A 12,351-nucleotide genomic window follows, 5' to 3' on the forward strand; every position below is an offset into this window, starting at 1 on the left:
ATGGTGCCACAAGTGGATTATTAGATAATACTGTTAAATGTCTGTCCATGGGACCAGATACCACTGGTGTTGAACTTTTTGGTTTAATTTTTCTTTTCCCCATATTCAAACATACATATAAAAAATTATAAGAAGTATAAGTAATGTTACCAGCCAATTCCAGCTGGGCTCCCAAGGGGCCTGGCTTGCCCCTTAGGGCACGCCCCTTCGGCCATGCCTTGCGGCTGCAGCCGCAACCGCGGCAGCGGCTGCACTTTAAAGTAATTAGAGACGGACCCAATGACGTCAGGGGCCCGTCTCTGTAGGAGCCTGCGGGCAGGTAGAGGAAACACCGAACTGCTGCTGCTGGAGTCCAGGGACCGCAACAAGCCTCCTCTCTATATCCCTCCAGGTCAGAAACAGCTCTCCAGAAAGCCGCGGCAGCAGCTGCACTTTACAGTAATTAGAGACGGACCCAATGACGTCAGGGGCCCGTCTCTGTAGGAGCCTGCGAGCAGGTAGAGGAAACACCGAACCGTTGCTGCTGGAGTCCAGGGATCGCAACAAGCCTCCTCTCTATATCCCTCCAGGTCAGTAACAGCTCCCCAGAAAGCCGCAGCAGCGGCTGCACTTTATATATAATTATTTATTAATTTTCAAATGACATTACAAGTATTCATTTGTACAGAAAGTAAATTAGTTGAGATATGACCTATAACAATATAAATCATAAACTATCCAAATAAAATTAAAACAGGAAAAAACTTCCAACCAACTCAACTCAAGTCCTCAAAAAGTGGATCCAAGATTTCTTAAAGCGAGCTAAAGAAATATTATTAGAAGATAAATTACAGACAAACTGAGAAAAGGCAGGTATATTAATTATGGAGCTGATAGTTTCTCTTTATCCAATCTGGACATAGCCAGAAAAGCTGTTAGTTGTTGTGGTTCAAAGAAAACATATTTTATTGAACGGTAGCAGATTATATACTTGCATGAATGTCGCAAATAAAAAGTTGCTCCCAGTGAAGTGACTACAGGTTTCAACAACAAAAATTCTCTTTGCCGACTTTGAGTTTCTTTAGAAAGATCAGGAAACATTTGTATTTTGCACCCGAGGAACTCTTTCTTTCTGTTTTTGAAGAAAAGTCTCAACAACCATGTTTTATCCAAAGCGAGAGCTACGGTCAAAATCATTGTTGAAGGTACTACTGTTTCTATTTCTGAAGATTCCAACAGTTCAGATACATTCATTGGTGCTTGATACAATACATTAACTTGCGTTTGCGCCCCTTCTTTATTTGGCAAGTAATACACTTGAACAAATGGTGGTAAAGTTTCTTCTGGAACCTGTAAAATTTCTATCAGATATCTCCTAAGCATTTCCCTAGGAGTAACCGAAGTCAATCTAGGGAAATTAATTAATCTTAAATTATTATTCCTAGAATTATTTTCAAGTGTCTCAATTTTCTTCCGTAAATTGATATTATCTTTGATTAGGGACTGCTGAACTTGTTTAGTCATAGATATTTCTTGATCAAGCTTTCGAGTAGTGTTCTTTGAGATAGTCACTTCCGTTGACAAATCTTTGAGCTCTCTAGAATGTTGATTCAATTTCCTTTCAATATGTTGGAAGTTGGGACTAATTGTCTTAGTGAAATTTACGATCAAATCCCACAGTGAATCTAAGGTCATTTGTGCTGGTTTTTCAATAGTAGGAAAACAGTGCAGAATGCTAAAATGCTCACCGTCAAGAGAAGAAAAGTTCCCCTGGTTAGGTCCTGCCTGGAATCTTTCACCTCCGGTTACATAACCTCCCCCGGCTTCTTCTGCAGCTGCTCCCTGAACAGAGAGTACTGCCTCAGTCTCCCATGATGACCCTGCTGCCTCTTGGGGGAGTACTTCCCCCATCTCCGGGGTTTCCTCCACCCCTGGGGAACTTGCCAACCGGGGACACGGAGGTGGAGCTCTCGGGTCAGGGCTCAAGGTGGTCTCGAGCCCTGGAGAGACATTGCCGGTCTCGCCCCCATCCGGTGCTCTCAGCGGGCTTGCTCCCGACTCAGGCAGGGCTGCCTCCTGCATCCGCCGCAACATTTCTTCAATCCTGCCGAAGGAGGGCACCTCGGAGCGCCGTGAGGCGCCAACAGCATTCCTGCCCCTTCTCTTTGGCATCCTAGGTAGGGAACAGCCAATTCGCAAGTAAAAAGAAAAAATAAGAATGGAGAGGTCAGAAGCGTCGCTCTCAGAGCGTCTGCACCGCGGCCATCTTGGATCAAGCAGCTGCACTTTAAAGTAATTAGAGACGGACCCAATGACGACAGGGGTCCGTCTCTGTAGGAGCCTGCGGGCAGGTAGAGGAAACACCGAACCACTGCTGCTGGAGTCCAGGGATCGCAACAAGCCTCCTCTCTATATCCCTCCAGGTCAGTAACAGCTCCCCAGAAAGCCGCGGCAGCGGCTGCACTTTAAAGTAATTAGAGACGGACCCAATGACGTCAGGGGTCCGTCTCTGTAGGAGCCTGCGGGCAGGTAGAGGAAACACGGAACCGCTGCTGCTGGAGTCCAGGGATCGCAACAAGCCTCCTCTCTATATCCCTCCAGGTCAGTAACAGCTCCCCAGAAAGCCGCGGCAGCGGCTGCACTTTAAAGTAATTAGAGACGGACCCAATGATGTCAGGGGTCCGTCTCTGTAGGAGCCTGCGGGCAGGTAGAGGAAACACGGAACCGCTGCTGCTGGAGTCCAGGGATCGCAACAAGCCTCCTCTCTATATCCCTCCAGGTCAGTAACAGCTCCCCAGAAAGCCGCGGCAGCGGCTGCACTTTAAAGTAATTAGAGACGGACCCAATGACGTCAGGGGTCCGTCTCTGTAGGAGCCTGCGGGCAGGTAGAGGAAACACCGAACCGCTGCTGCTGGAGTCCAGGGATCGCAACCAGTGCCCTTACTTAGGGGTTCTCTGCCAGGGAAAGGATTCAGGCTACGCTGAGCTACACTGCAGCTCCGCAAGGCAAGCCTTCAGTTAGACCTGGGGAGCCAGCCTGTTGTGTATTTTCAGGGCTCGGAGTCTGTTCTCCTGGGAGCCAGTTTGCCCTCTGAATTTTTCAGAGGCTTAAGCGCAGGTTGAGGAGCACCCTGTGTAAGAACCCTTAGGGCAGTGGTTCCCAACCCTGTCCTGGAGGAACACCAGGCCAATTGGGTTTTCAGGCTAGCCCTAATGAATATGCATGAAGCAAATTTGCATGCCTATCACTTCCATCATATGCAAATCTCTCTCATGCATATTCATTAGGGCTAGCCTGAAAACCCGATTGGCCTGGTGTTCCTCCAGGACAGGGTTGGGAATCACTGCCTTAGGGTATCAGAGTGCCAGCTGCGTATTTTCCAGCCCCTATTGCACTTTGAAGTTCCATGGGGTTGAGGTCTCAGTCTGGGTCCCTTCGACTGGCAGCCCAAAGATTTTAAGTTTTGGAATTCTTTGGAGAAGTTTCTGAGGTAGAAATCATTTCCATCCACTTAAGCTGCAAGGAAAGTTGACAGGCACAGAACTGAAACTTGAACTGTAAATACAGTCTCATTATTTCCTATGGGAAAATTGGGGTGGGGGGGCTCTGAAATGCAGTCATTTCTGAGGATAGAGTTCAGGATTCCCACCTCCAAAACCCCTATTTTCGTGTATTTTTATTTTTTAACAATGTCTCCACGGACGTTTTTGGCACGATTTTTCTGGCGGAGGATATCTTAGATTTTCAACGATCTTTTTTTGCCTCAAGAAACCCTCGATTTTTATAAACCTTGATAGGAATGCACTCCTCAAGTTGTATTAACATGAATTCATGTGTCATTTGTGCCAGAATGTTGGTGGAGGAGCACAATGTACTTCGTGCCATGGCACATGTTAGGAGGGAGCAAGATCTTTGGGCTTGGCCCCATCCATGTCTTCCAGAGCTGGGGAACCATCCTGGATCCAGGAGATGGGCAGAAAATCCCACCAGCACCCAAAACTTGTATTTTCAGGGACTATCTTTACTTCCAGAGGCAAATGATCCAGTTTCCAGTGCCAGTGATCACTCAGACCCAGACTGGCTGAGCTGGAAGTCAGATTCCATGCCTCTTTTTTCTCTGGGCAATGGCTTAGTGCTAGATGACTTTGGTTCCATTTTTGGTTCCATCGAGCAGGATGCCTCTGTGGCCCTCGATCAGGGTGATGATCCCTTTGTATGCCAGCTGTTTAATTCAATTTCGGGCCACCATTTTGTTGTGAATGTAGTCAAGAAATTGAAATTTGAAGTACGACCCTCCACTTCTCAGTGTACAGTTATGAGCCAGTACTCGGACCTTCTTTATTCCAGCACATCCGGACATCACTGCTCTTGTCACAGACCAATGGGAGACCCAAGAAGTCTCTTTAAAGGTGGTGAAAGCTATATCCAGGCTTTATCCCATGGCCCCAGAGTTTCAACAGCTGTTTGATCAGCTGAGGGTGGACTCTGTAGTGGCTCAAGTCACCAAACACACAGCCCTCCCTAGCGAAGGAGTAATGCCTCAGGATGTGCAGAATCGCAGGGTGGACATGATCTTGAAGAAACAGTTTTATGTGCTTTGGGCATCAAAGCAGCAGCGTCAGCATCATTTGCTGCACGAGTTTGTCACACGAGACTGCTACAGGTGCCCTCGGCAGAGGAGGATGTCTGCCCCCAACTAGTGCTGGAAGGAGTGGATTCCTAATATAACCTCATCAGGGTCCTGGGCAAAATCTCAGCGTATGCGGACTCTGCTTGCAGGATGCTCTGTATCAGACAGTGGGCAGGTAACTCAGCTTCTAAAGCAACCTTATGCAAGGGTCTAGATGAACTCATGGCCAGTGTAGCAGATCACTGCCCTAAGTCATTACTGGACAACAGACCTTGGTGCCCTCCTGGGGAGAATCAAAGTAATTTTTGTCCCTGCCATCGGTCCAGCCAAAATAACTTGAGCACCTTCGCCTAGAGATCTTTCCAAGGGTACAGAGAGCACTATAGCAATCCCAGATGCCAGCAGACCTCTTGTAGACCTCCAAAAAGTCCCAATGATAGAGCCACACGTCCACACCAATATAGGCGCCTAATTTAATTGAGCAATAGGCTTAATCAGTATTGAAATTGGCACTCAACACCTTACGATCAACTAAAATTGGACTTAATTGAAAGTTAGGCACCTAACTGGAAAAACTCAAATCTATAAAAGTAGGCACCTAAGCCAAAGCACCTGCACTAAACATGGGCATAGTTAGGGCAGATCATGAATATGTTTTTGAGTTAGGCACCGTTTGTGAATTGAGTGCCATTAGACTGATATCAGTGCGTAACCTTAGGCATAGAAAACTCTGGCATAAATTGGGGATGCCTAAATATTAGGATGCTGAGTGCCACCTAAGCACAATTCTATAATGGGCGCCTAAGTTTTATAGAATTGGTGCCTCTATTGGCGGCTAACTTTTATAGAATCAGGGCCTAAGGACCCACAGGCTATTCCTGCGCTAACCAGATAGCATGCAGTAATGTAACTGCGCTATCTTATTAGCACAGGGATGCTTATTCTCTTTCTCCAAACACACCCTTTCAAAAAAAAAAAAAATTACAAATTTTTTTAGTGTGTAGTTAGCACAAACATTTGGCACTAGGAAGCCTAAGCAGTTCTAGTCTAATTTGAATTTCTGTATCACACTTATCCAGGACTGGTTCAAGGCTTTTTACAAGTTAAGAGAGGTCCATAAGAGGAAAGGTGGTTACATCACATCAGTGAATATCAGATACTATGCCATTTTAAGCTGCATTAGGCAGTTAATGTAGCTTAATAAAAGGGCCTCTAGGAGCACACTGTTTTGGAAGGGACACACTGTGGTCAAAGAGGGCACATCCTTTCTGAAAGAGTGCACAGTGGTTTGTGTATGCACAATGGGCACCTTCTTTTCACTATTATCGGCTCATGAAAAAACATGAATTTTTATGGTTTTTCTGCTTGTTTTCTTTTGATCTGACAGACAACAACGTGGGATATAAGAACATAAGAACATAAACAATGCCTCCACTGGGTCAGACCTGAGGTCCATCGTGCCCAGCAGTCCGCTCATGCGGCAGCCCAACAGGTCCAGGACCTGTGCAGTAATCCTCTATCTATACCCCTCTATCCCCTTTTCCAGCAGGAAATTGTCCAATCCTTTCTTGAACCCCAGTACCGTACTTTGCCCTATTACGCCCTCTGGAAGCGCATTCCAGGTGTCCACCACACGTTGGGTAAAGAAGAACTTCCTAGCATTTGTTTTGAATCTGTCCCCTTTCAACTTTTCTGAATGCCCTCTTGTTCTTTTATTATTTGAAAGTTTGAAGAATCTGTCCCTCTCTACTCTCTCTATGCCCTTCATGATCTTGTAAGTCTCTATCATATCCCCTCTAAGTCTCCTCTTCTCCAGGGAAAAGAGACCCAGTTTCTCCAATCTCTCAGCGTATGAAAGGTTTTCCATCCCTTTTATCAGACATGTCGCTCTCCTCTGAACCCCTCTCGAGTAACGTCATGTCATTCTTAAGGTACAGCGACCAATATTGGACGCAGTACTCCAGATTCGGACGCACCATCGCCCGATACAACAGCAGGATAACTTCTTTCGTTCTGGTAGTAATACCCTTCTTGATTATACCTAGCATTCTATTCGCTCTCTTAGCGGCCACTGCGCACTGTGCCGCCGGCTTCATTGTCATGTCCACCATTACCCCCAAGTCCCTTTCTTGGGTACTCTCATTCAATAACATCCCTCCCATCGTATAGTTGTACCTCGGGTTTCTGCTTCCCACATGTAATATTTTACATTTCTCAATGATGAACTTCATCTGCCATCTCGTCGCCCATTCCCCTAGTTTGTTCAAGCCCCTTTGCAATTCTTCGCAGTCCTCTTTAGTCCGAGCTCCACTAAATAGTTTGGTGTCGTCTGCAAATTTTATTATCTCACACTTCGTCCCTGTTTCTAGATCATTTATGAATATATTAAATAGCAGTAACCCGAGCACCGAGCCCTGCAGGACACCACTCGTGACTCTCCTCCAGTCAGTAGTGGCCCTTTACTCCTACCCTCTGTTTTCTGCCTGCCAACCAGTTTCTGATCCATCTATGTATGTCTCCTTCCACCCCATGGTTCTTCAGTTTCCGAAGTAGGCGTTCATGGGGTACCTTGTCAAAGCCTTTTTGGAAATCTAGATATATGATGTCTAAGGGGTCTCCTCTGTCCATCCATTTGTTAATTCCTTTGAAGAAGTGCAATAAGTTTGTTAGGCACGATCTCCCCTTGCAAAAACCATGTTGGCTGGTTATCAGAAGTTTGTTTCTTGTTGTTGACCTTTCCCATATTCTTGTAAAAAAATGGCCATCCTTAACAGATCATTCAGAATTTAAGTAAAAGTCCCTGCCTAGTGGGCCAGATGCTAAATTTTACTTTTTGAAAAAGATAAAACTTGTGAATGTATTTTGCAAACCCCAAAATGGAAAAGGAAAGGAATTTGATATACTGCTTTTTTGTGGTTACTATGAAAGCAGTTATATATATGTACTTATTTTATACCTGGGGCAATGGCAGGTCAAGTGACTTGGCCAGAGACCCAAGGAGAAGCAGTGGGAATCAAACACTATTCCCCTGGTATTCAAACTACTATACTAACCTTAGCCTTTAGGACATTTTGAAGCGTGTCATATATTTTTCATGCATTAAGCACCATTTATAAAATAGATTTGCAATTTGTTAGGCCTGTATGCTTCAAAAAAGAGTGATATTGTATAATCATTCAAGCTTATATGGCTGAGAACTGGGAGACTGCTGGTTCAGACTGAAAAGAATATGTTGGTATTTTTAGTCAAATCAAAATAATCTGGTCAATATTCAGTCAGCGGTGGTCAGTGTTTGTTTGTTTTTAACGTGCTGACCATCACCAGCTAAATTACACTTGGATATTCAATGCTAGGTCATGCCTGGGCACTGGCATTGATTGGTCTCACCAGTCATATGTTGGGCACAGGAACTTATGTGAGTCCTTGCCAATCACAAATCTGAGCCCTTTTGCGAACTATCCTGCAGGAATAGAACTCCTTCCTGAAACCCCTTCGTATACCTTTTTTCTCTTGGTCTAGTGAGGTAGGTCCAGGCAGGAGCAACCCCACTCAATCTTGCCCCTGGTGGCTCCATCTGTAAAATGGTTTCTGCAGCCACTAATAGTATTCTCTAGGGTTCTATCGAATATTTGTACCATAACTTCTCGAATATAAACCGACCAAATGTAAACCGAGGTATCCTTTTTTCCATCCAAAAACGGGGAAAAAAGATTGACTCGAATATAAACCAGAGGTTAGAAATTTGATTTATCATGATGAGCCAATCTATAAAGACTGCTCACCTTCTCTCCCCATCAGCTATCTCCTAAGTCACTAAACATAATACAAATATCTGTGATGCATATATCCCAAAGCTAAAATATTCACAAGAAGGCCCCTTCATAGGAAAATGCAACTACAAATATCCACACAACCTTAAATAAGTGTAGACAAAAATTAAACTTAAACCTCAAGAAGGCATATGTAGTTCAACACCAGAGAAAGAGAAATAGCACTCTGCACTTTGGAAAATAAAAAGAAAGCAGTGTAAATTTATAGTAAAACTGCATTTTCTGTTCATGAAATTAAAAATATTTTTTTTTCTACCTTTGTTATCTGGCTATTTTATTCATGATTATCCCAGTTTCTGCTTTCTTCTATATTTTCTTAATTTTCTTTCAGGGTCTTCAGTCTATCTGCCTTTTCTCTCCTTTACTTCATCTCCTACATCCATCTCTGACTTTAACCTTTTCCTTTCAGTATTCCTCCATATATTTTTCTACATCTCTAACTGCTTCTATTTATTAGCTTTCCATTTCCCTCATCCTATTTATCTCCAGGTTTGTTTGTTTTTTTGCTAACTCTTACTTCTCTCCCCTCCCCCCTTCCAGCATCTTCTTTTTCTCTCTTTCCCACTTTATTTTCACTCTTCCAACCAGTATCTACTGTCTTGCCCCCTCCATCCAACATATCCTCTCCCCTTTTTCCTCCAACACCTCATCTCTCTCCCTCAATCCCGCCCCTCAAAATCAGGAAGTAACCAGAGGGGGAGCAGGATTGAGACCGTCAGAGCCTATAGTGACTTGGCAAGAGGGAAGACCCCGCAGCATCATTGCCAGCCGGTTTAGCGGGACCAGGGCCGAAGGCAGAGTTCCTCACTCCCCCCTTTTGTTCTTGGGAAAGGGGTCAATTAATGTTGGGAGAATTGTTGGATCCTGTTGGTGGTGTGGGAGGGAATTCAGACCTTGGGGGGAGGAGCAGAGGAAGGAGGATCAGGTTCAGGCCCCACCTGGTATCTTAAGGGGTTCTGACATCTAAATCGCTAACCAAGTAAAGTTAGGACTTCTATTTATGGGTTTGGACAAGATACTGGAGGAAAAGTCCATAGTCTTCCATTGAGATATACATGGGAAAAGCACTGTTGTCCTTGGAATTGATAGCAATGAATCTTGCCATTATTTGGGATTTTGCCAGGTACTTGTGACCTGGATTGGCCACTGTTGGAAGCAGGATACTGGGCTAATGGACCATTAATCTGCCCTAGCATGGCTGTTCTTATGTTAGCTCTGCAGACACTGGCACCTGCATAACTCCTGGTGATCCCGGATTTCACTTCTTAAATACCCACCTTTTGCTAGGCTTTTAGGTGGCCATTCAGTGCCAATATTCAGCAGCACTGCCTGGTAAAGTGCCGCTGAATGTGATATAAGCAGACAGGAATCTTTCCTGCCCATTTACATCACTTTGAATATTTGGCCCAGTGTATCCATTTTCCATATAAAATGCTAAGGGTTTAATTCATACTACTTAATCGTCTGTGTAGCAGGACTTTTTTTTTATTTTTTTTTTTTACCAGAGAAGCCTGATATGTCTGATTTAGTGGTGATTAACATGGGCTACCTTTAAGATATGCTGTTTTCCCACTAACATGCTATTTTAGCATAGATCCAATTTTATGCAATGAAACCTAGTTATTAATAAATGGGGTTAACAGTAAAAATAGCACATATTAATGGTAGCCTACACTAATACATTAATGACCTCCCTCTCTAAGTTGTCTGATTTCTAATTTTTTTTATTAATGCTGCCTAGTTGTATAAATACATTAGGTTCATTCAGAATCCACATAAAGGAAAATCAATGTAATCAATCCCCAGCTCAAGTGGTAAATAGTAAAATTTCATAAATTGTAATCATGGCTTTTTCAGCTAATAGGTTTTGATATATATATATTTTTTTTTTTTTTAATTTTTTTTTTTTACTTGGACAGGAAGAAGTACTCCTTGACTTTCATGTGAGTAATTATTTGGAATATATGGAAAGCCTGGAGCAAACATATAGGGCTATGATACTACAAGACATGAAAAGCATTAAACTACAAAGCACTTGACCAAAGCAAGTGGACATTGCAGAGTTTCATGTTTTAGATTTCTTTTAGTTTCTTTAGAATATATTTTGTTATTGATATTCATAAAATCATTCATTATGCTGTAAATGTATATGCTATGAAATGTAATGTAAATTTGATCACAGCAATAAATATTTTTCAAAAAAAATTAATTTAGCTTTGATTAAATAAATAATATATTATTTACATTTCTTATATACTGCTTCTATTCAAAGCAGTTTTGTAATATATTATTATTTATGTTTCTTATATATCGCTTTTATTCAAAGTGGTTTACATTCAGGTACCCTAAGGGCTCCTTTTACAAAGGTGCGCTAGCATTTTTAACGCACGTACCGGATTAGTGCACGCTAGCCGAAAATTTACCGCATGCTCAAAAAGAGGCGGGAGTGGCTAGCGCGTGCAGCAATTTAGCACGCACTGTTCCGCATGTTAAGGCCCTAGCGCACCTTTGTAAAACGAGCCCTAAGTATTTCTCCCTATCTGTCCCGGTTGGCTCACAATCTAACTACAATACCTGGGGCAATGGAGCAGCTTGGGGACTGAACCCACAACCTCAGGGTTCTGAGGCAGGGGTTCTAGCCACTAGGCCACTCCAATATATCATAGCTGTCTTAATTGACGGCATTTTTTAATACAGTTGGTAAATAAATAAACAGCCTTATTTCCCAGATTTCATTCTATCCTGCTGCTACTAAAACTGTATCCAGTGCACATCTGGTAGCGAGCATCAAGTATGAAATTGAGACATTTCTATTGTTTGTGCACAAAGGAATGCTGAAATAGTTGAAACATATTTAATGCCACATCTGGAATCAATATTTAGATGTGAAAGATAACTTAAACATATAGAAGCAATAAACATTACAAACCTGTAATATTATTATTATTGTTAACATATGTATTCTATTTTTAAAGCCAATGCATGTAATATATGTTTTTCATGATAAATAAAGTCATTGTTTACTAATAATACATATTTTATATTCAAATGGGCTGTGTTTTTATGATTTCAAAGTGTGCTTGAAAAAGATTCTAAAAAGTTACTAATTACCATTATTAACATTATGTCTGAGCAGTAATCTGATATAATCTTAAATCTTTTCCATTAAGGTGGCCTCTAAAACAGCATATGTTCATGCCTCTCCACATCCTGTAGGAATAGTGATTTTAAAAAGCTGTGAGGGGGTGGGGGTGGAAGCAGCTTTCCAAAATTATTGCCTCCAATGTGCATGCATCTCCCCAATCCTCCCCAACAATTACAGTATCTTCTCACAGTGCCAGCATCTCCCAGTCCAGCCCCAACAGTGTCAGCTTCTCATTGTCCACTGACTGTCATTGAATCTCTGTAAGAGCTCCCTCAGTAACAAAACCCCATAACGCCCTCAAGCATCTAAATTCTCATAGTAGAAATGCCATCCGGCAGATCAAGTTTAATAAAATATTGATTAAAACACAATATCATAAATTCAATGTGATGTACAAAATTTAAAAGAGGGAGTGACAGAGTGAGATTATAACATAGAGAAAGAGACAACAGGAACAAAAGGAAAGAAGAAAGAGCTATCCCCTCCTTGACACTTACCAGGGCCTTGGTAGCATAAGAGGAGCAGAAGTGATCTCCAGTCATGTCTCATGCTGGTCCTACAGTTTCAGTATGGTGCCCAAGACTCCTAGTGGTAGTTTTGCAGTACTGTAGCTAGGAGTCAGGCTACCACATGTGTCATGTTCAACCTTCAGATTACTTATCTTTGCTTTCCAAGCAAAGAAGTTGGATTCAATACTATTCCCTTCATTCTTCCTCTTCTGTTCAGGGAATAGCCTTACAGGCATCTTTTAATCAGAGAAATGTAG

The 12,351-nt window shown here is 42.8% G+C and overlaps 1 protein-coding gene across 7 annotated transcripts in view; it reads left to right on the forward strand.

Moving 5' to 3' along the window:
• Nucleotides 1-10,696, forward strand: part of TBC1D32 (TBC1 domain family member 32) — a 301,306-nt gene extending 290,610 nt beyond the window's left edge. For 6 of the 7 annotated variants that reach the window (XM_033939045.1, XM_033939043.1, XM_033939042.1 and 3 more), the window contains one exon: nucleotides 10,360-10,696. In XM_033939045.1, the coding sequence (XP_033794936.1) occupies nucleotides 10,360-10,479 (120 nt within the window). In that variant the 3' untranslated portion in view covers nucleotides 10,480-10,696. The remainder of the gene's footprint in view (nucleotides 1-10,359) is intronic. The other variant, XM_033939047.1, reaches the window with a different exon arrangement.
• The last annotated feature ends 1,655 nt before the right edge of the window (nucleotides 10,697-12,351 follow it).

This window comes from Geotrypetes seraphini, chromosome 3 (genome assembly GCF_902459505.1).
Source record: "Geotrypetes seraphini chromosome 3, aGeoSer1.1, whole genome shotgun sequence".
NCBI classification, from domain to species: domain Eukaryota; kingdom Metazoa; phylum Chordata; class Amphibia; order Gymnophiona; family Dermophiidae; genus Geotrypetes; species Geotrypetes seraphini.